General features: G+C 35.6%; 1 protein-coding gene across 1 annotated transcript in view; it reads left to right on the top strand.

The window, feature by feature from the left end:
• Positions 1-22,702, top strand: part of CFAP47 (cilia and flagella associated protein 47) — a 374,965-nt gene that overhangs the window by 211,946 nt on the left and 140,317 nt on the right. Inside the window, exons 40-42 of the mRNA XM_033099951.1 lie at positions 4,359-4,445; positions 13,214-13,284; positions 14,819-14,964. Of these exons, the coding sequence (XP_032955842.1) occupies positions 4,359-4,445; positions 13,214-13,284; positions 14,819-14,964 (304 nt within the window). The remainder of the gene's footprint in view (positions 1-4,358; positions 4,446-13,213; positions 13,285-14,818; positions 14,965-22,702) is intronic.

The following is a 22,702-nucleotide window of genomic DNA, read 5'->3' as shown; positions in this document are numbered from 1 at the left end:
AAAAAAGAAACAAAGGGGAGTATTTTGAGGAGGATTAATGGCAATGTGTCTTTTACTGTAATACATTTTTTTATTTAAACATTTACCGTATTTGTTGATCACACCTTATATACACTTATGTACTACATATATGTTATTCAGTTGTTGGGTTCTTTACATATTTTGTATATTAGTCCCTTATCGGATATATGATTACAAATATTTTCTCCCATTCTGTAGGTTGGCTTTTCATTTTGTTGAGGATTTTCTTTGCTGTGTAGAAACATTTTAGTTTGATGTAGTCCCGCTTGTTTATTTATGCTTTTGTTGCTTTTGCTTTTGGTGTCAGATTCAAAACATCATTGTCAAGGAGCTCACTGCCTTTATTTTCTTCCAGGAGCTTTATGGTTTCAGGTCTTATGTCCACGTCTTTAATCCATTGTGAGTTAATTTTCATGTATAGCGTAAGATAGTGGTCAAGTTTTAGTCTTTTGCATATGGCTATACAGTTTTCCCAACATCATTTATTGAAAAGACACCTTTGCATAATCTTGGCTCCTTTGTTGTAAATTAATTGACCATATATGTGTGGGTTTATTTCTGTGCTCTTTTCTGTTCCATTAATCTATATATCTGTTTTTATGCCAATTCCATACTGTTTTAAATACTATAGCTTTGTAAGACAGTTTGAAATCAGGGCACATGGTGGCTCCAGCTTTGTTTACCCACCTCATTTTTCAAATTGTTTACCTTTTCCTTTCTCTTTCTACTGTCCTAGTAATTCCATTACACACATGTTGGTGCACTTAATGGTGCACTATGTATGTATGAGACTGTTTTTTTTTTTCTTTACTGTGTCTTTCTGTGTTCTTCAGAGTCTCTCTGTGTTCTTCAGACTACAATCTATCAATCTTCAGTTTGTATTTTTTTTCCCTGCCACCTCAAATCCACTGTTGAGCTGCTTTAGTGATTTTTTTCATATCTGTCATTGTAGTTGACAACTCCAGAATTTCCATTTGGCTCTTTTATTAATTTCAGTCTCTCTCTCTTTTTTTTTTTTCCAAGTCAAGTTGTTGTCCTTTCAATCCTAGTTGTGGAGGGTGTCATTCAGCTTCAAGTTGTTGTCCTTTCAGTCTTAGTTGTGGAGGGCACAGCTCAGCTCCAGGTCCAGTTGCCGTTGCTAGTTGCAATGGGCGCAGCCCACCATCCCTTGCGGGAGTCGAACCGGCAACCTTGTGGTTGAGAGGACGCGCTCCAACCAACTGAGTATTCTGGGAGCTCAGCGACAGTTCAGCTCAAGGTGCCGTGTTCAATCTTAGTTGCAGGGGGCGGAGCCCACCATCCCTTGCGGGAGTCGAGGAATCGACCTGGCAGTCTTGTAGTTGAGAGCCCACTGGTCCATGTGGGAATCGAACCAGCAGCCTTCGGAGTTATGAGCATGGAGCTCTAACCGCCTGAGCCACCGGGCCTGCCCTCAGTCTCTTTTTTTGATATTCTCTATTTGATGCTTTTCTATACTTTGGAATTAATCATTTTACTTGACCTATTTTCAAGTGCACTGGCTCTTTTACCACCTCAGTCTTGCTTTTGAGTCCCTCTAGTGATTTTTTTATTTCAAGTATTGTACTTTTTAAGTCGAGAATTTATAATTGGTTCTTTTGTATAATTTCTCTTTATTCATAGTCTTTATTTGGTGAGACATCATTTTCTGTCATAGGTGGAGTTGAAGATCTTTGATATATTTTGTGGATCTAGCTAGCTACTGCAGCCCTGCTTACGGGCACCTTGTTCCCCAGATCTTCCCTTTATGTTTTATCAGGCTCTTATTTGATTCAACTGCTGTAGCAGCCTCAGTACAACTGCTACTGATTGTTTCAGAAAAACGTCCTGGGGATATGTGTTTCCCTTTGAGTCAGGTCAAATAAAGACAACACCTTGCAAATTGAGTTTTTCCAGGGAGCTGCAAGACAGGTTAAACAATAACCATGCCTAGGGATTGGATGCTTTAGAAGAGCTCTAATCTCAGTATGTCCCCTCATGGGGCTGCAAGCCTGTGGGTTTTTACAACTACCTTGGTTGCAAGGCTGCTAGTTGTCAAGGCTACTGCCCAGCTATGGAGAGGAGGATGGGAGTTGCAACATAACAGTCCTAAGGCTACAGATTCTACTACTTTTACCAATGTTTGGCAGTTTTTCTTGAATAAACAGTGATCAGATTGTTGCAAGCTTTTTCTTAATTAGCCAGAGCTCAGAAAAAGTTAATTTGACAATTTTTTTCCAGTGTGTTTGTAAGCTTTTATAAAGGGGTGAGTATATGGTGGGTCTAACTCTGCCATTCCCTGGCTTTCTTTTCCTGCTATCCTAGTTTTATTGTTTAAAGGATGCTTTTTGTTTTACATTAGACTCATGCTTCTCAAAGTGTGATCCTTGGATCAGCCAAATCAACAGCACCTGGGAGCTTGTAGAAAACCAGAATCTCAGGCCTACTCCAATCCAGTTGAGTCAAATCTACCTTTAACAGCATCTCCAGAGTATTTGCTTGTACATGTTAGACCAGGGCTGGTCTAAGTCAGGATTGCTCAAAGTTTAATCCGTAGACAAGGCATTTAAAAAACATTGGGGAAGCTTTCTTAGGTGGAGGTTCCTGGGACCCATGCCAGACCGACTATGTCAGAATTCACGCAAATCGATGGTTGAGAATCTGCATTTCTAACAAGCTCTCCAGATGATGATTATACAACTGATTTAGAACTGCAGTAATCAAATAGGATTTTTGTCCATTTTAATGGCAATTTATGTTTCATTTTTACAATTAATGTGTCTGTTTTAAGGAAAGCATGTTTACTATTATTAAGCAGGGACTTTTCAAACAACCATATGCAATTCTATTTTATCTCAAAATCATACATGTATAGTATATGAAAAATTTAATATTTATTATATTGGTTTAGTCTTTTTATTTGTGTGTCAAATTGTGTTATCCTTGTGATTGTTTTTTAACCAGAACAAATTATCTCCAAAATAACATGGCCCAGTGATTCACTTTGGATTTATAGAAATATAAAGAAACATTGTAAATGTTTTCTGCCTCATAATCTTATGAGATTTAAATGAGAATTCAGTGCCTGACTTTAAATTTAAATTATGCTCTGGAGAAGAATTCTTCCTACATTTGCTTATCTCTAACTGTTACAAGCAAATCAAGTAGTCTGATACATACGTGTTTTACATGGTTCATAGTTTACATTTTATTGCAGTTAATTTTGTTTAAAAGCTTTTAGTATTAAATATTCATATAATTCCTTACAACGCTTATATGAAAGCATCAGAAATATCAAGTTCAAACAAAAGGACAGAAACTGATGTTAGCATTCATTATATTAACATTAGGACATATGAATATTTTGCATTTTAGTTTCTATATGCAGTTGTGTTTGTATTTGTGAATGTGTTTCAAGACTAAAACGTTTGATTAATTTTATTATTGATCTGTTTTTTATTGGAGAGCTATTGTGAGATCTTAATAACTGTTACATAATTTTAAAGAAAGATTTCTTTTAACAACTCAAGTTTGGATAAATTTGTTCTTTACAGTATTATACAGATTCTGTTCAACTCTGCAGGTAGAATTAGACATTCATTCCTGACATGGTTATTCATGACATCTTTCACCTACTGTTAGAATATCATTTCCACACTATCCTCCAACTACAGTGTGGGCAACCTAAGGTAGAGAGGATAACATATTCACATTTGTATTTTCCAGCACCTAGTCCTACACCTAACATGTAATGGAATCTCTCAAACTGTTTCTTGAATAAATTATTATATCATAAGAGCATTATCATATAAGATGGAGTAAATTTCTGTGTGATTCCAGAAGATGGCATAATTATTAAATCACTGATTAACTAGGTACCCACATCTCCTGTCCACTCCTGAAAGAAACATTTCTCTTTTTTGGAAATAGGATTAGAAATTATTAAATATATACAGCTCTAACAATTCATTAAGTCCAATGTGTGATTTACTCATTGTTTCTGGAATATAATTTGGGTGGTCATTTATGTTCTACATTTTCTTGCCATGAGAATTCAGAGTTGCCTTTCCACATAAAAGAATATTATTTTTCTTTGTCACCCCAATAAATTAAAAAAAATATATTATTTTTTACATATTTCCATTTCAGATGTTTCTCTTCTTTCTAACATCTATGTTTTGAGTTGCAGAATGAGAACTCGGCTTTCTGAACTGTAATTTATTCAGATTCTAATTATTATATTTGATGAATGATAAAAAAATTTAAAAGAAGTATGTTTGTGCTCATCTGACTTTTGTTATAGTAGGATCCAAAATAATCTTTGTTTTCATTGATTTTAGTGTCATGTTGGTGGAATCCTCAAAATTTATCTCTCTGACATCTCAATTAATTGCATCTGGACAATTCCCCAACCGCAGGAAGCGTGGGTAAATGTCTGTAAATTCTGTGCTTTTAATTACTGAGGAAAAATTCTGACAAATTCAAGTAAACTTTTTATATAATTACATAATAATTTTTCTTTATTTGAACTATGTAATTTATATATAATTTAATAGTCACACTTATTCTCTTATGTGGTACTAGGTTTACGGGCATGAAAATTGAATAAATATGCACATGATCATGGTACTCAGGATCTATGAAATTGCTGCAGGTATTCAATTAATGAATATTGAACCATTACTCCTAGGAGAAATACATACAATCACGTAGATTATAATTGTAAATCCTAAAAAGAATCCGTCTTAATAGATTCTACTTTCTGGACTTGACGCAAAGAAATTGAGGTTCAGAAGTGTTAAATGATTTGTCTGAGGCTATGCCACTAGCAGGTACCAGAGAAGGGTTTCAGACCCTGTCCACCTAGCCCCAAAGCAGGAGCTTCTTACCCTTTTGCACTGCCCTCTACCGTCTCCATCCTCTGGTCATCTATGTATGAGAACTGAAACAAAAAAGCCCAGCGTCACCTTGTGTGAGCTCAGCTGGGAACTTGGCTTGACCAGTGACTGGAACTTTTTGCCACTTTGTGCATTTCCGCAAACAGCTCTTAAAGCCACATGAGTATTGACTTGTGGGTTACAAATCAGTTTTAGCAAGAAGGTGAATTTGCAAATAATGGCATTCATGGATAATGAGTATCTACTGTATTTAAGCTTATTCTACCTATGTTATGAGGTCTGTATTTAGTTTAGAAAGAAACATTGACTTCTGAATAGAGAGGCAGAATTCTTTTAAGTTAGATTTCTTTATATTTCTCTGTTTTAAACTATGGTTGATCTTGAACAACTGAGTTTGAACTGTGCGGGTCCACTTAACATGGAGTTTTTTTTCAAAAAATACTGTTAAATGTGTTTTCTCTTCCGTATGATTTTCTTAGTAACCTTTTTCTTTAGCTTATTTTATTGTAAGAATACAATATATAATACATACAACATGCAAAATATGTGTTAATTGGTTATGTTGTTGGTAAGGCTTCTGTTCAACAGGGTATTCGTAGTTAAGTATTCAGGGAGTCAGAAGTTACATGTGGATTTTTGACTGCACGAGGGTGGACACCCCACACCCCCAATGTTGTTCAAGGGTCAACTATATAGAGTAACTATTTAAAGTGATGTAGAATAAAAATAATTACCAAGGTTGAAGAAAGTCAGGCAGAAAGAAAATAATGCAGGTATCCATTAATGAAATGCATGTACCTTTGTCTCTGTGATGCTTGATAGCATCAGTGTCATCCATTCAGATCCAAATAAAAAAAAAACAAACCCATCCCAGGAGGCAAAGATTTGGCCATGTTGATGCCACAAGAATTTCCAATGTTAAAGTCATCAGAAACCATGAAAGTGATGGTGCAGATTTTGCTTAGATTAAAATGAATATTGGTTAGTTTCCAAAAGTGAATTGTATTTAAGCCAGTAATTTTGCTAGTTTATAAGAATTGCATTTATTATAAAACATTTGATTTCTTTATTGGTTTTTCTGTGAGAAAAATTGTTAAAGGAGAAATCATTTTTGTCTTATTGCATTTGTCTTATTGAAAGCTGATTTCATGCTTAACTAAGGCATTCAAAGTCTTCCTTTCACATTTTGCCTTTGTGAACAATAAAATATGAATTAATACATTGAGCCATAAGACAACATTCTAGATACCATAAGAATAGAGTATTGTAGGCATTTTATGTTAATCTATTTATAGTATATAATGCTAGTATTGCTAAAAAACACTTCATTAAACATTTTCCCCAGATTTTAATCTTTTCAGTCCCTTGCTTCTTGATTGAGAAGCTTTGTGATCATAGATTGTGCCTGAATGGCCTTGAAATAATTTCTTCACATTAATTGCAAATAATTTATAGTACGTGTATTAAACTAGAGTCAGATCTCAAAGCAGTGCTATAGGTATGTGTGAGCGCAAGTAACTCAAAGTTAGATCAGTTTAATGAACAGCAAAATTGAGTCTATTTTCACAGTTTGGAACGCAGTATAGGAACTCTGTATCCCCAATTTTAACATAATATTCCTTCGTGCAAAATATCCTGAAGTGGTTTTGATTAGACCCAGAGTTCTAAAACTATTGAAGCAATAGATTCTCAAGCTACAGGTAAAGCCATCTTCTTTTTATGTCATGCTTTTCAAATAAAAAACAAAGTGGAATGAACAAAGTGGTATGAAAGCATTTATAATTTAATTTTGGAAGGAAAGGAAACTTTGGAAATACTCATCGATAATAATTGTCAACTTAGGTTGAAGTATGGCTTTAGAAGAGTGTCTACGATGGTCTCAAACATTATTGATCATTTTTTCTCATGCAGTCTCTTCCATTTCTATTTATAATATGACACGTTTTTATTTCTTCTCTCAAGTCTTCCTCTGAGAAAAGAACATAAAGATGCCGTACCATTGAGTGTTGCATCAGGGAAAACATGATCCAACATAGAGTAGTCAGGCTTCCGCCGATTAACTCTCAAAGAATAACTCAGAGCCATTAGTTTAAAGGATGGAGGACTTCTCCTGTGCACCTCTCTAAAGACTGTCTCCCATATCAAATCAAGGGCGGGGGGGCTGGTAAAAGCAAAAGCTACATAGTTTCTCAAGAAGGGCTAGCCCTTGGTTTGTCATTTCAGCACTGGTATGGATTGAATGCTGAGCCCCAAGTCCATATGTTGAGTTGAGATAGAACAGTCTCAAGTTCATCAAAAAGGCTGTTTGTTGTTTTTCTTTTTCCTGACAATTCTGAAGAAATTTATTAGAAGCAGTTACTGTGGCTCCTTTGTCTGGGGTTCCGACTGCTTACTGTGTAACATCTCCAGGCTCCAGTTCATGTAGCAGGCAAGTCTTTGTTTACTTTCTCAAGGATCAGCTAAATACCCACTTAATAGGTAGCAAAAAGGAGGAAGCACAAGGGTAAGAGCGTGCCCTTTCTCTGTTAGGGAAGTATCCCAGCATGTTTGCTTGTAGCCCATTGGCCAAATCTTAATCAGGTGACTGAAAGTAGCTGGAAGAAAAATTGAGAAACTGCTTTTCTCTACATACACATTACAATAAAATGAGGGTTTTTGTCAGTGAGGAGGAAAAGGCCAGTGTTTACTGATCAGATAGGCAACCAACAGCTTCTACCAAAAGAGACTCATTTTATCTCCAAATAGTGCAGTTACCTAATATTTCTTCAGTCTAGCTTCATTGGCGTAATGAGGACCTTTGATCTTTCAATGTCTTAATAAAATAATACTTAGTAATATTATACATCCTGTTTTGTTTAAAAAAGAAAAAATCTCTCTCTAATGTTTGTCTCGCATAGATTCCCAGACACAAATGGTAGAACATGCATTTTAAATTATGACCAGAATGGAAGTCTGGTGTTCTGTGTCTATGATTCACTTTTGTATGTAATACACCATATAATAAGCATAACAATGTCTCAATAAAATCCTGGTCTGCTCACTAGGTTTAATCAGGAAGGTAACATAATAGAACAAGAAAAGGTTTTAAAAAAATCTCCTTAGACTGTCTATTTTTTTAGAGCTTTTTAAATATATCCGTGTTGTCCTCTTTTTAGGCGCATGGTAATATTACACTTACCCAGTGTTCTTGAAGGTAATGTGTGGCCAATGGCATGTGAGGAGAAGTGCTGAATGCCTTTTCCAAGTGGTAGCATTAACTCCTTTGCTGCGACATTCAGATACATCTGAATGAATATTTACCTCCGCTGGCGTTCAAGTTTACCCTACAAGCTCAAAAAAACTTTTCCCTCTACTGCGGAATTCAAGTATATATCCATAAAATAGTTAAAATATCAAGTTTTGATTTTTTGTGTTTTTTTGACACATTTTGAAAAAAGTAACTTGAAATCAATTAACGTAGTGAAAGGGTTAAGACCCTATGAGCTGTTGTCCTGTTCCCTTTCCCTGCCACAATGACTAGAGAAGCACATAGAGAAATGGATCTCTGAGTGCATCCTCTCCACCTAGGATGGAGTTAATGAGAGCAAGAAATGAACTGTTGTGTTAATCCACTGAGATATGGGGTTGTTCCTGCAGCATGACCTGGCTTATGCTCCTCAGAGTCACTTCAGTCAATATGTCCCCAAATAATAAATTTCGTCTTCTGAAATGAGCAGTGAAGTGCTGAAATTATCTTTCAGGTGGCATAAAAATGATAGTCTCCCATTAAGATAAAAAAATGACTATCTCTAAGCTGCTGTTCTTAAGCAACAGATACTTCTACAACAGCACATTTGAAACCACATGGATGATAAAACTTTATATTCTTCACACATTTTACTATGGGAACATGACCCATGTGTATAAGCAAGAGGAGTTAGGAAGTTTTTAATTCTAATTATCTTCTAAGGATTATCAGAAAGGATCAGGATAGGGGACTGATTTTAGCCACACTTTAAAATTGAATGACGTATTAACAGTGCTCAGAAATGAGCACTTTGTAAATAATTTCCTACAGTGATAGGACTTGCTAGTTTTTTCCAGTGACATTGAATTATTTATCATTCAATAAATTCTTACCAAGTGCACCGCAAACACTATTCTTAGTACTGGAGAAACATAGGGATAAATAAGCCACAGATCTGATCCTCAAGGAGCCCACCATCAAGTAAAGAAAAAAAAAATCTACACAAACGGAGGCAATTGTTTAGGGCAGAATATATTCAGTAGTATATGTTATACCAAAAAAAAAGACACAAAACACAACAAGAAAAAAACAATGTGCTGCGAGCTGATTGGAAAGGAGTATCACTATATTATAGAGGTCTTTACAGAGGAGAAGACCTTTAAGGAGAATAATAAATACTAAGCTCTTTTGTTTTCCACGCATACACTATACTCTGGTGTTCTCCTTTATCATATACCAATTGGCATCTGAAATAGAAGAGCTTGATGGCCAGAATCTAGAGAAGGGGGAGAACTTGCGTACAAGTATAGAAGGAGCGTGGGAAGAGGGGGTTACAGAAGCAGTCAGGTGGGGGGCAGGTCAGGGGAAGTAGAAGACATATACTTGTCCATATGGACTAGAGGAGAATATGAATTAAGTTTGAAAAGGTGTTGAAGTGTTTATCATTGTATTTCTTGCAGAACTACTTTGCATGACAGACTGTATACTCCGTGAGCTTAGGGGCGTCATCATTCATCGCTGTGTCCCAGAATAGCCCCCCAAAGGAAAGAAGACCCCAATAGAGATGTTTTTCTGAGTACTGATTCTTGCTAAAAACCCCAAAAGGTTGGATCCTGGAGATGTATGATTTTAAAATATTTCGTTCTACTACAGTGAATAATTAGTACCAATCATTAGGTTGGTACAAAAGTAATTGTGATTTTTGCAATTATTTTTAACCTTTTAAACTGCAATTACTTTTGCACCAACCTAATAGAATTAGGCAAGTCTCTAAGGAAAGCAGAGTGAATCGAAGGCTATACACTAAGAGTAACAATCTGCCACAATCCTCTTGCTCTCTATTAGGGTTTCATACCTGCTTTCAATGTCATCAGGCTCTTTGGCTGTCTGATGAAGCCTATTATACTTCACAGAATAGTGTTTTTTTATAAATACACAAAGTAAGATACAAGGATTACATAGTATCTTAATCTGCTTGGGTTGCTATAGCAAAATACCATAGAACGTGTGGCTTAAACAGCAAAAATGTATTTCTCACAGTTTTGGAGGTTGGAAGTCCAAGGTGGCAGCAAGGTTAGGTCTCATGCTGAGGCCTCTGCTTTTGGCTTATGAGTGGCAGCCACCTGGCTGTGTACTCACATGACCTCTACTTTGTGCACACATGGAGAGAGAGTGAGCTCCCTGATATCTCTTCTTACAAGGACACTAATTCTGTTATAGCATCGTCCCTCCCTTATGACCTCATTTCTAACCTTAATTACCTTCATATAGTCCCAATCTCCAAATACAGTCATTTTGGAAGTTAGCTTCCACATATGAGTTTAAGAGGGACACAATTCACTCTATAGCATAGAGGAAACTAATACTCCAGTAGGTTATCAAAATATTTAAAAGCTGTAATATATGAAAATACATACTTCTTCATTAACACAATACATAGTGAGAACTAATGGTGGGGATAATAACTGTCATACTTTAAAAGTAGTACTTGTTTCCCTGAAAATAAGACCTAGTGGGACCATCAGCTCTAATGTGTCTTTTGGAGCAAATATTAGTATAATATAATAATAATAATATCGGGTCTTATACTAATTTTTGCTCCAAAAGACCCATTAGAGCTGATGGTCCCACTAGGTCTTATTTTCAGGGAAACACGATAGTGAACATAAATAATAGCTCAACATATGTGCCAAACATATCTGTGATTATTTGGAGACCAAGTCATAGTACAGACAATACTACTGTAGTTTGGTTTAAATTGCTGTTAAGAGTTACTGGAAGTCAAGGTAAAATGTTTTCCCATTTAAAATCACAGATCCTTTCTATCCTTGAACCCCAGGTTTTCACCCCTTGCTTTAGAGACTCTTCAACTGCTCAGGGGCCAAAGTGGTACCAAAAACAGGAAACACCCATTCTTACTGCCCTCCAGATGGCCACCAGGCCCCCTTTTTTTTTTTTTAAGAACTCTCGGACACATGGAAGATGGAATAAATCTAAAAATTAATCCTCTTATATTCTTTCCCATGGTGCATACAAACTTGACTTGAACCTGATAATTTGCTACTTGGTATGGACACAGCCCTGAATGTTGGCCCAGGAGTAGCTGTTCCCTACTGGGAAAGGCTTGAGTAGGAAGTCATTCTTGGGGCTGGTTTATTATTCATGCTCTGAATAGAAGCAGTTCGATGTCATTTTGATTATTTCACTTGCAAATAGCTGCGTGCCACTACTGCAGAGGAGCAAAGGAATGTCATCCTTCACACCTCAAAAGTAGGATCCATTCCCTGATTTTGGCCCCACTACTAAATTAGCAGAAAATATTTTGCTGCTTCATCTATAGTAGTTTGTATAATTTTAGCCTCTTTGGATGCTATTTCTTCCTTAAGACCAAGGGTTTAAACATGCTCCCTCTGCCATAACTTCAACAATAATCCATGAGCATCAAGGAAAATGATAGCATGGACTGAGGTGTGGGGAATAACAAACAGGTAAATTAGTTGTTTTCTGTCTTTCGAACATGCAAGATACGGGTTCTGTAAACAAGTTGAGTTTATCACTGAATTTCTAAACTCAAGAACATTGATTAGGTAAAACAGAATTTTCTTGAGCCAGATTATTGTATTTACTTTTTTTCTGATGTCTCTGAGTTAATCATGATAATCATTAGCTTTATGAACAAGTTAATAAAATTCCTGGGTCTGCAAATATTTTCTATCTGTCTTTACCATAAATAGTACAGGTAACTCAATTTTACTGGGTTTGAGAGTCTCCTTTGAGAATGAGCCAACTTTCTGATTTATTGAAAAAGTACTTTCATTAGCTGCTCTCCAACAAAATACGTAAAGGAAAGAAAAAGGAGATGAAGCCCAAATTGCTCTGCTTTTCTATTCACTATGAAAAAAAAAAAAGACTGAATGGCTAGAAATTGCAAGTATGGAACAAAATGAGGTTTGAAGATTATCTAAGGATATTAATCAGGCATTCTACCCAGAGCTCCATTGTCAAAGACATGGCACTGGTTCTGTACATTGAAAAATAAGCATTTTTGTTGGTTTTTTTTCCCCCAGTGTCCATATAGTCTCCCTTATAAATGCTAAAATATTCATCTATTATATCTGTAATAGCCTTAAAATATCTATCAGATGCTCAAATTATATAACATATTAAATGTTCTTCACTTTCAAAGAAAAGGTATTACTTAAACTGCTAATCAGAATGCCTGTGAAGTATAAGTAGAGGATAATTATAAGATGTGGTAAATAGCCTTATTAAGAATTTGGTGTAAAGAAAAGACTGGAGAAATGGCACAGATATGATTAAAAGAACTTGGAAATAGTCAATATATTTTTACCATATCAAATTTAGTCAAAAGCAGATGACAAGGTGAGAAAATATGGTTGTTTTGTATTCTCAGAAAAAAAATCAGGCAGACAATGTCTGAGAGCCCAGATAGTAATTGACAGCTTGTAGAGCGAAGTAGTCGTGAATACTAAGTGAAGAGCAAATTGGGGAAAATTGATGAGTTCTGGAAGACTTGGAACCTTTCAAGGGAGGCAATTGCTTCAGGCTATGATCTCCTAATTAATCTTCAAAAATGTAACCAGAGATAAAACAGCTGCCCACATCTCCTTCTGCCTTTATGAGAAAGAAACAAATGTGGAAAAAATAAGCTGAGAGAAGAAAATTTTTTAAGACATCAAGATCTGGAGCCATTTTTGGAGAGAGTAGATACATAGTCCTAAGTTGAGACCATCTGCTTTTAAGTGTCAGGATTTTGGTTATTATTATTATCAAATGTTTACTTCTGTATGGTACTTAGGAATTGTTTTTACCAAATTTTTAAAAATGCTGATGGAAATATGGATGATTATTACATTGCTTTTCTTCATTTCTCTTATTTTTAAAATTTCTAAAAGACTATAAACATAACATGATGTATGATAGAAACCTGTGGTCTTCGCACATCTTATTGTAGGTAGCCATAATTTTTAAGGATCTGTAAGATTTAATTAATACAGAGAATTGTTTTTGAGATTTGTTTGTTTTGTTGACGTTTTTCTATTTACGATAGTGATGCTGGGAGTAGCGAAGAAGATGATGTTGTTGAGGGCTCTTCTGATGTCCCAAATGAGTTAAAAACCTGTGAGTACCTCAAATGAAAGCTTTTATTTATTTTCATGTCTTATTTTTATGTACAGAGTGCAAGAGCAAATGAAACTACAGACAGAATGCGAACTCTGGGGATTGCTGGCTGAATGGGAGGCCCAAGTGTTGGTCCTCAGTCTTTTCTGTGCATGACCCTTTGGAGGACTCTGCCCACATCTTTCCTTTCACTACTGGGTCTTAGTTTCCTCACCTGTATAATGGATGTATTTAGATAAATCACCTTTATGTTTCTTTTGGCTTATTCTGAACTGCTTAAACCTATTTAGGTGACAGGTATCACCATATTTGAAATTATAAGGATTACACCTGAAACTAATATAAAATAATATTGAATGTCACCTATAATTAAATAAATGTGTGTGTGTGTGTGTGTGTGTGTGTGTGTGTGTGTGTGTGTGTGTGTAGTCACAGGATGTAAAGTACAACATAGAGAATATAGTCAATGGTATAGTAACAGCTTTATATGATGTCAGATGGGCAGTAGACTTGTTGGGGTATCACTTTGTGAGGGGTGTAAATGTCTGATCATTATGTTGTTTTATACACCTGAAACTAATAATAAAAATAAAAAATTGTAAGGAGAACACAGCTTACTTTGTTTTGTGAAATAACTATAGATTTAGAAAATATGGATAGAATGATAGATAGGAAAGTAGATAAAGGAATGTTCTGGTTATCTGTAGCTATACAGAGTACGCTACCGTAAATGTGGTAGCATTAAACAATAAAAATGTAATATGATTAATATCTCTCACACTTCTGGGGTGACGGGCCTCAGCTAAGTGACACTTGCAGTTGCAGTCAGATCGAGGCTGGAGTTTGTGTCACCCCACAGGCTTTCTCACTCACATGTCTGATGAATGCCTTTTGTCTGGGACTCCAGGTGGGGCTATTGGCCTGGACACTTCCATATGGCCTCCAATGTGGCCTAGGCTTCTTCACAGGATAGCAGCTTGATTCTAAAAGCAAGTAAACCAGGAAGTGAGATAATTAGGAGGAAATTGTATTACATTTTCTGATCTGGTGTCAGAAGTCACACTGCTCGACTTGCTCCATTCTAGCATTTGCTTCATTAGGATCAACTCCCTAAGACTGGCCCACCTTGTCACCACATTTAAGGCAATGTTGAAGAATTTGTGCACATGTTTTAAAACCAGCAAAAAGATTATATATACTGTATTTCCACTTCATGTTGTCTGTTACTCCCTGTAATGTGAACCATTATGTAGTCCCCCCAAATTTTGAAATTTCTTCAGGGACCACTTTGCTATGTATTAAGGCATCTTTAATAGGATGTCATAATTACACCTTTTTTTTATTATCTCAAGCTTGCATTGGGGTCACCCATACTTTTATTAACAAATGTGTATATTCTCTTCTAAACTTGTGTGCTAAGGCATTGAACATTTGTTTCTTCATCCCCAAACTGTAATGACTAATTGAAACAGCCACTTTATTTGAACAGCACTTATGAAATGATAGGTAAATAAACTGCTTCATGTTTTGGCAGCAATTAAGTCCAGCTTCATCAGAGAATTCTTCTGCAAGTCACATACCCTTTACCTGGGAGTGGAAGGATCTTCAAGCCTGGAGCTGATCTTTCTGCCCTTTGACTTGCAAACACGCTATTGCATCGTTTTGCTCAGCAACAAACAGGTGCGAACAGAACTGTGCTGTGTGCTTTCATCTCGGGGTGGTACTTTAATGGAATGACTAGTACAGGCAACTAGATGGCAGCTGAAGACTTTAGAATAGTATGAGATAACAATTTCAGCCCTCGGCGTAGCTAAACAAAGAGCTTACCCTCAAGAATAAGCAGAGTTCGTTACACTAGTCGCGGGTACATTTTATAATAGCTGCATAAGGAAGTTCCATGAGAGTAGAGGGGAGGCACTCCTGACCTTGCTATGCCGCTGTCTGTACTAATCTATGGCTGCCTAACAAATGACCAAACACTGAACGGCGTAAAACAACACACATTTTCAGTGGCTCAGAGATGTAGACGTGACTTAGATGGGTCCTCTGCTCAAGGCCTGTCATTTTCAGTAAGGGATTGGCCAGTGCTGGGTTCTCCTCAGAGCTTCATTTGAGGAAGGAGCTGTTTCCAACTGCTCTCATGTTGTTGGCAGAATTCACTTCCTAGTGGCTCTGGGATCCATGCAACTTGCTTCTTTAAAGCAAGCAAAGGAGAGAGACCAAGAGAGGGAGAGGGAAAGGAGGGAGGGGAAGAGGGAGCTAGACAGACAGAGACAGAGAGAGAAAGACAGGTTGTCTTCAGAGGGAAAGTTTTATGGCATTATCCCTTTCCAGAAAGACACTGCATTGTATTGACCTGAGGAGAGGGAATTTATAACCTCCAGGAAATCGCCCCCAAATATATCAATTATGTACCAATTATGCACTATTTTAAATGCATATGCAATGAAATACAGTGGTACCTCGGTTTTCAAATGTAATCTGTTCTGAAAGACCCTTCGAGTTCTGAAACGTTCGAAAACAGCTGACCCCTAGCCCCCAGGATCTTGCACTCAGCGGAAGCCGCGTGACATGTTTGACTTCCAAGGCGTGTTTGAAAACCGAAGCATTTACTTCGGGTTTATGGTGTTCTTAGACCAAAATGTTCCTCAATGGAGACCCTTCGAAAACCGAGGTACTACTGTAATGGTAATTAGAAAGAGGTGTTGTATTTACCTGGTGTCTATAAGATCATTTACATGTGAAAAATAATGCAGCCTATGAAATAATGTAAAGCATAGTTTAATTTTACACTTAAAATTACCATTTAGGAAGAAAACAACGCTGTTTCATAGTAATGCTAAATCTTGTTTTTCATTTCCCTGTAAAGGAGTTCAGGATTTAACTGAATTCCCCTATATATATAAAAATTTGTGAAAAATAATAACTGTAATATAGGAATCAGTACTTTGATCAAATGCTTCACAATCCCTCATTTATATCAATTGATAATATACCCATAGACAAAGTCTAGGTTTAATTCTCAATAGCATAGTAAGGAGCTTGATTTTATTTAAATTAGACTATTGGAACATTAATATTTGTTTCCATAAATTTTATCTAAATTAATCAAAATATAATTACACTTGGTATCTCAATTTATTAAAACATGATTTTGACTACATATATTTTGTTCTTGTCAGACAAAATATTAAGAAAAATAATCACAAAATTATATTGCGATCAGTTGAGAAATAATGTCCTTAATATGAGAGATTGCATTGAATTACAATCACATCTATTAATTTATACATTCAATTTTATTGTTAATTGTATTGAAATGCAATTACACGCTTAAATGATAATCAGACATCTAAGTCCACCGAGTTAGCTCCTGTTCTTATTAAATGTCATAACTGCTTTGCCATTAAGAACCACCTATTGAAAACTGTAATTAGGCCTCAATTTGATAGCTTGCCATGTGTAAACCAGAAACATTTCTACTAAGACTACTATCAAGGAAAGACCATTTGTTTCACTTTGGCTATTCCATTCAAACTTTCAAATACAAAATGAAATGAGTTATATAACAGCTGTTTGCAAGTAGAAATAGTTTCACAAAACTTCCATCAGTGTTCATAGAAATTCTTACCTTAGGGAAAAACTCACAAAAGCCCTAAAAATGCATACTTTCAAATGCCAAAAATCCAAAGAAATTTCTTCTCTGTGTGGATGGGGCCAGATTAAATCATGACCCACCACCCGGTCACTGAGAATTTGCATCTGTTGGGAGGAGAGGTTGACAGACACCCATACAAGGCACACAGACACTGCAAAGCACGAAGCTTTGTCTTGTCTTTCTGCCTATGGTAACAATACCAGTTGTTAAATACATTGTGTGTCACTCTAGCCATCTCCCCTATGTGTTCATAAATGAATAGCACCACTCGTCTTACTTTTTGCACTATCACTCATTTCATTCTCCCTCAGTCTTTTGTATTTTTCTGTTTCTGCTGATGTAGAGATTAAGCTGGCAATCTCTATTATGTATCTATTTAAATATTCTATAATCAATTTGCAACTTTTTCAATCAAGCATGCAGATTTTAATAATACTGATTTGTGCTTAATTTTATTGCATGTAAAGGTAAAAACATCAAGTTATATTATGCTAAAATCTGTATGTAATTTTCATTTAAGGAACCTAACTTCAGTTTTATGAAAGTTATTTCTATAGCTGGAGGTACAATTATTTGACGGTAGTTTATTTCATTTTGTTTTTAAACAGCATGTCAGCATTTCATTTGCCCTCACCACGATGCCCGTTGCAAGGCATAATCTCTCCTTGTGTACATGGTGTCCTGGAACATTCCACTAATTTCTATAACACAGTCAGACAGATTGTGGCCATTTCTAGAATGGATGGAAGAATGCATTTCTATATGATAGCAGAGGCAGGAATAATTGGCTAATAAAGGAGTTTGGTCAAAATGGTCGAGTAGAAATTTGCCAGTAAAACAGTGTTTGGGCAGGGAAGAAGTGTGCTCAGAACATTTTAAGAACATGAGGCAAAATAGCTAAGTATGAAAATCAGGGACACTTGAATTGCTGATTTTGACAATGGTTTGTTGGAAGTGACAGAAAATGGGTTGGATGGATAGGTCAGACGGATAAAGAGGATAGCAGTGAATTTTAAGTTGAATAATTGAATTTTATTATTGTGGAAAGCAGGAACCCAATGGAAGGTATTGAGCATAGGCATGATGTGATTTCATCTTTGTTTTAGAAAGCATCTGTGGAGTCAAAACAGAGTAGATTAAGAGTTGGAGATAGAAACTGGAGACTGAAGGACTGGCTAGGTGCCTTGCAATCTATTACACTCCTCAACTTGCTACCATTCCATACTGCTCTCTGCTTTTCCTTTATTAGCAGTAAGGACAGAGAGAAGGATGTGAGAAGCAATGGTGAAAGAAGAGGTAATGATGTTGGCTTTGGAGGAAGGAAGAACGGCACAAGAGAGAATTGTAAAGAATATCGATACAAAGATCAATCTTAATGACAGTTTGAGTGATGTTCACACTTGAAGGGAAGCAAAGTTTCATTTACTTGCAGAGCAAATTGGTGGCAAAAAAACTGAATAGAAACTGTTTTGGAAAATGTGTTGACAAAGGAGAAGAGAGATTGTTGATTTCACTGCCACAATGACTTCTAGAGTCTAGGCCCACCTTCCTGTTAATGGATGAGGTCTTTTCCTACAACATACCATATATTTTTATTAAACAATCAGTTCATATTTTATGCCATTTAAATATATGTTGCCTTCTCAAAATGTCTGTGGAATAATCTCTCAGGCATGCAATTAAGATTGTGTTAAAATTGTGTTAAGGAAGTTGAACTTTTTAGTGCAGGCTTACAAACCTTTTTATATGTCTTCTTCTTACCCTTACTGAGTCTCTTAGCTCAATCATTCTATGAAAAATAGTACCGTGTTTTCCCCAACATAAGACCTAGCCGGACAATCAACTCTAATGCATCTTTTGGAGCAAAAATTAATATAAGACCCGATCTTATTTTACTATAATATAAGACCCGATCTTATTTTAATATAATATAAGACCAGGTGTAATATAATATAATATAAACCGGGTCTTATATTAATTTTTGCTCCAAAAGACGCATTAGAGCTGATTGTCCAGCTAGGTCTTATTTTCGGGGAAACATGGTATTTTAAAAGAAAAGTGATTACTCTGAATGGTCAGTTTCACATTACAACTATGGCAAAATCAAATAGTCACCTACAATGATTAATGATCTCTGTCTAGTGTAAGAAATTTAACAGTTTAGAATTTTAGCTTAGCTGTCATGTGCCTGTGTAGCCATCAAAATAATATACTGTTGTTCAGCCAATTCAAACAAATAAATTACAAAACATAGCAAGATCTACGCCCAAGATAAGAAGATAAGTAGAATTTAAGATCTATGAAACAACATGGTAAATTTTCTGTCTAGAAATGCTTTTTTATTTTAATTTAATTTAATTTTTTTTTTAAGGTTGAGGTTATTTCTATCTGGAGGGCTTCTGTGGCATGTCCAACGTAACCCAGATAATTAGTGGCAGAACTGAGATTAAATCTTTCCTGCCAATTCAGTATTTGTGTTCCTCTTTTCTGGGTCATTAACAATTGGGCTTCTTGTAAAGTTGCATGAAACTGTGTTATTTGAGGACTGCATTTAACCTGATCCATAGAGAGAACAAAACATCTTTTGTGAAGGTTTCTTACAATTGACAATGGGCTGTGGCATATTTCTGGAAAATATAATAAAAATCCAAGTAAACATGCCCACTGGTATATATGAAATTAAGAGCAGAAAAGAAATGTAATAGCTCACATTGAAAAGTGTCTGTTATGTGTCATATAATTTCATTGCCCTTGTCACAGCCTCCAGACTTGGAATGTAAGGGGTTTCTCTACTTATAAATGAGTGCTTTCTCGCATTTGTATTTCTTTCCTGGTCTGATTTTATTTCAAGAAAAGTGGACGGAACTAATTAGACAATACTACAGATGACGTTCCTGTATAATTTTCTGACTTAGGCAAAACAGGCATTATTTTCATTGATACTAATTTTTTAAAATAAAAATAACATATTGAAAGTGAACAAATCAGACAAAATAATTTTTTGAAAAATGATAATACATTGTCTATGTAATATGAGGATTTAGATGTAATTGAATAGAGTTACTGATATTTCAATTAGCTAACCAGTGTTTAGAAAGCTGTTTATAATTTATATTTAAGAAAAATGTGGCAAATAACAATTTGTTCCTTTTGTGTCAGCTCCCATGGGTTGGTATTAATTTTCATGGAATAGACAGCTATAGATCAGGTTTCATTCAGGTACAAATTTTTAAAAACATGCCATTATGGTAACTCTGTACTCACCGAATATAATTTCTTATGAATACTATATTTTGGGTAAAACAACTGATTTTTAGATAAAAATAAGGATGAGAAAAAAGTTAAAAGTGAATATTAATATATTGTTTCCTCCAGTTTCTGTTGAACTTAAGCATTGTACTCTATTTGAATTATTATTGGAAACTTTACCTCAATATTGATCACTCAGTTGTATTCATAGTCACACACACACACACACACACACACACACACACAAAGCACATTTCAGATTTGCTTTGGATTCAGTTAGCTTGGATTTATGTTTGCAAACTACATGGCTGTTTAGGAAAAATTACTATATGACAATTACATATAATGTGTTCATTATAAACAATAGTGCACCGATTTAAAAGCTGAACAATTTAAAACAGTCATAGTTTTCCATATTTCTTTTATCAGCACACACTAAAGATAATTGTGGATTGTAAGTAATAAAATCCTATGGAACGTTATCATATGAAACTAAAGGATAAAATTTTATTATAAACAAATCTCAATTGGGGAGGGATAATGAAGGTATAAACAAGTTGACCTCACAATCAGAAAGCGTTCATTCTTTTGTTTCAAGATTAATTTTCAATTTTTGCCATTTCACTTGTTATCTAAGGTATTTACAATATTTTGGAATATGTATTTTTATTATGTAATGAATTAACTTTTATATTATTTACACACATATTTTCTACTCGAGGAGATCTTTGGAATAGTCTCTGAAGCGTACAGTTAATATTGTTTTAAGATTGTGGGACGGTTCAAACCGGTTACAATCCCAGCTTTGAAGCTAGGTTTGTTTCCTTTTGCTTTCCTACTGGTCAGTTGTGTTCTTGTCACAAGCCCATTCTGGTGCAAGATTCTTTATTGTGTGGTTTAAACCTAAATTTACCAGTCTTCCTTTTCATTGATCCTCTCAAGTCTTGTCCTCACTCTGAATCTTTTGAGTCAGATCTGTGTTTTCATAATATCCTCAGGTGATTTATATGCACCTGAAAGTTTGGGAAGCCGGCTCTCCAGAATGGCCCCGCTCCATTTAAGTGGATGTCTCAAGTGCCAGACAAACGGTTAGGTTCCTAATATGTGTTACCCCATGTAATCCTCACATCTTTAGAATCATTCTACTTCTTAAGGTGTAAGCGTTTTTTTAAAAAGATTTTATTATGGAAAATATAAAATACACACAGTTGTAGAAATAAAACTGCAGTAAATCCCCCCGGTACCCTTCACTCAGCTTCAACAGTGCATGGGCAGACATGTTTCATGATTATAATGAAGCAAATCCCAATTGTCACATCATTTTATCCACAGATAATTCAATAATAGTCTCTATAACAAAAAAAAAAAACACCAAAATTTGATATTACCATGATACCATTACTACTAAAAACTTAGATTTTTTTTTCTTAATAGCATCAAACATCTGGGCATTGTTCATATTTCCCTCATTGCCCCATGATTGTTTGTATGCTTTTTCTGTCATCTCTAAGTTTCTTTGTTTGAATTGTAAGGGAGGAAAAACATTATTCTTCTATCCTTCTGTGCTCTTGGCTGAGACCTCCCCTCCACCCCCGCCCCATAATAAAAGATTAACAGGAGAAAAACAAACAGAAGTTTATTAAGATGTATACCTCATGTATACATGGGAGAGACCCAGGGAAAACTGAGTAACTTCCTGAGGTGGCTTAGAATTTAGGCTTAAATACAGTCTTAATAGGGAAAGTGGAGAGGGGATATGGGTCGCTTCAAAGAGAATGATTTTTCAGAAAGATGAATGTGCCTTTAGAAGAATAGATGGGAGATATAGTTGGTGACCAAGTTTTTCTAGGTGCAGCTTCAACTTGTAGTTTCTTCTTCTGTGGTAAGAGTCAATCTTCCTTGGATGATGAAACTCCCAGGGAGGTGGTTTATGATAATTGAGTTCCTTTTGGAAGGTCTGTCTTTAGGCAGGTAAGGGGAGTCCAGATAAAGCCTTTTCATGCATTTGCTGTTTTTCAAATGCCTACAGCTCAAAGTCATCAATATACCAAAGGGGCATATTTTGGGATGACATGTCCTGAACTCCTACAGTCCTATTTTGAGATGACATATTCTGCTACCCTTCAGAATCAACATCTAAATAATATTCACCCATTGTGATTATTTGATATGTCTTTTGAGACTCCTTCTCTCCCCTTCCTTTTCATTTAATCTCAAAGTTCCTAAAATGAAGGAATATTTTCCAGCCCATTTTGCAGAGGAAGAAACCGGAACTCAGAGATTTAGTAAACTTGCCTGAGGCATAGTAGTTAATAAATGACAGTCCCAGGATTAAAACCAGGCCTGTCCACCCCTATTGATTTTGTCTGTATCACTCTCTCTGTTTAGACTTTTGTACTGCTTACCTCATTACTTATTCTAAAAGATCTTCAGATCCTCAATGCTCATTTTGAAAACCTGTACTTTATTTTTTAAATTAAATCGATTGCAGTGACATTGGTTAATCACACT

Source organism: Rhinolophus ferrumequinum, chromosome X (assembly GCF_004115265.2).
Source record: "Rhinolophus ferrumequinum isolate MPI-CBG mRhiFer1 chromosome X, mRhiFer1_v1.p, whole genome shotgun sequence".
Taxonomy (NCBI): domain Eukaryota; kingdom Metazoa; phylum Chordata; class Mammalia; order Chiroptera; family Rhinolophidae; genus Rhinolophus; species Rhinolophus ferrumequinum.
The sequence above is the reverse complement of the archived record's forward strand: the minus strand, read 5'-3'. Positions and strand labels throughout refer to the sequence as shown.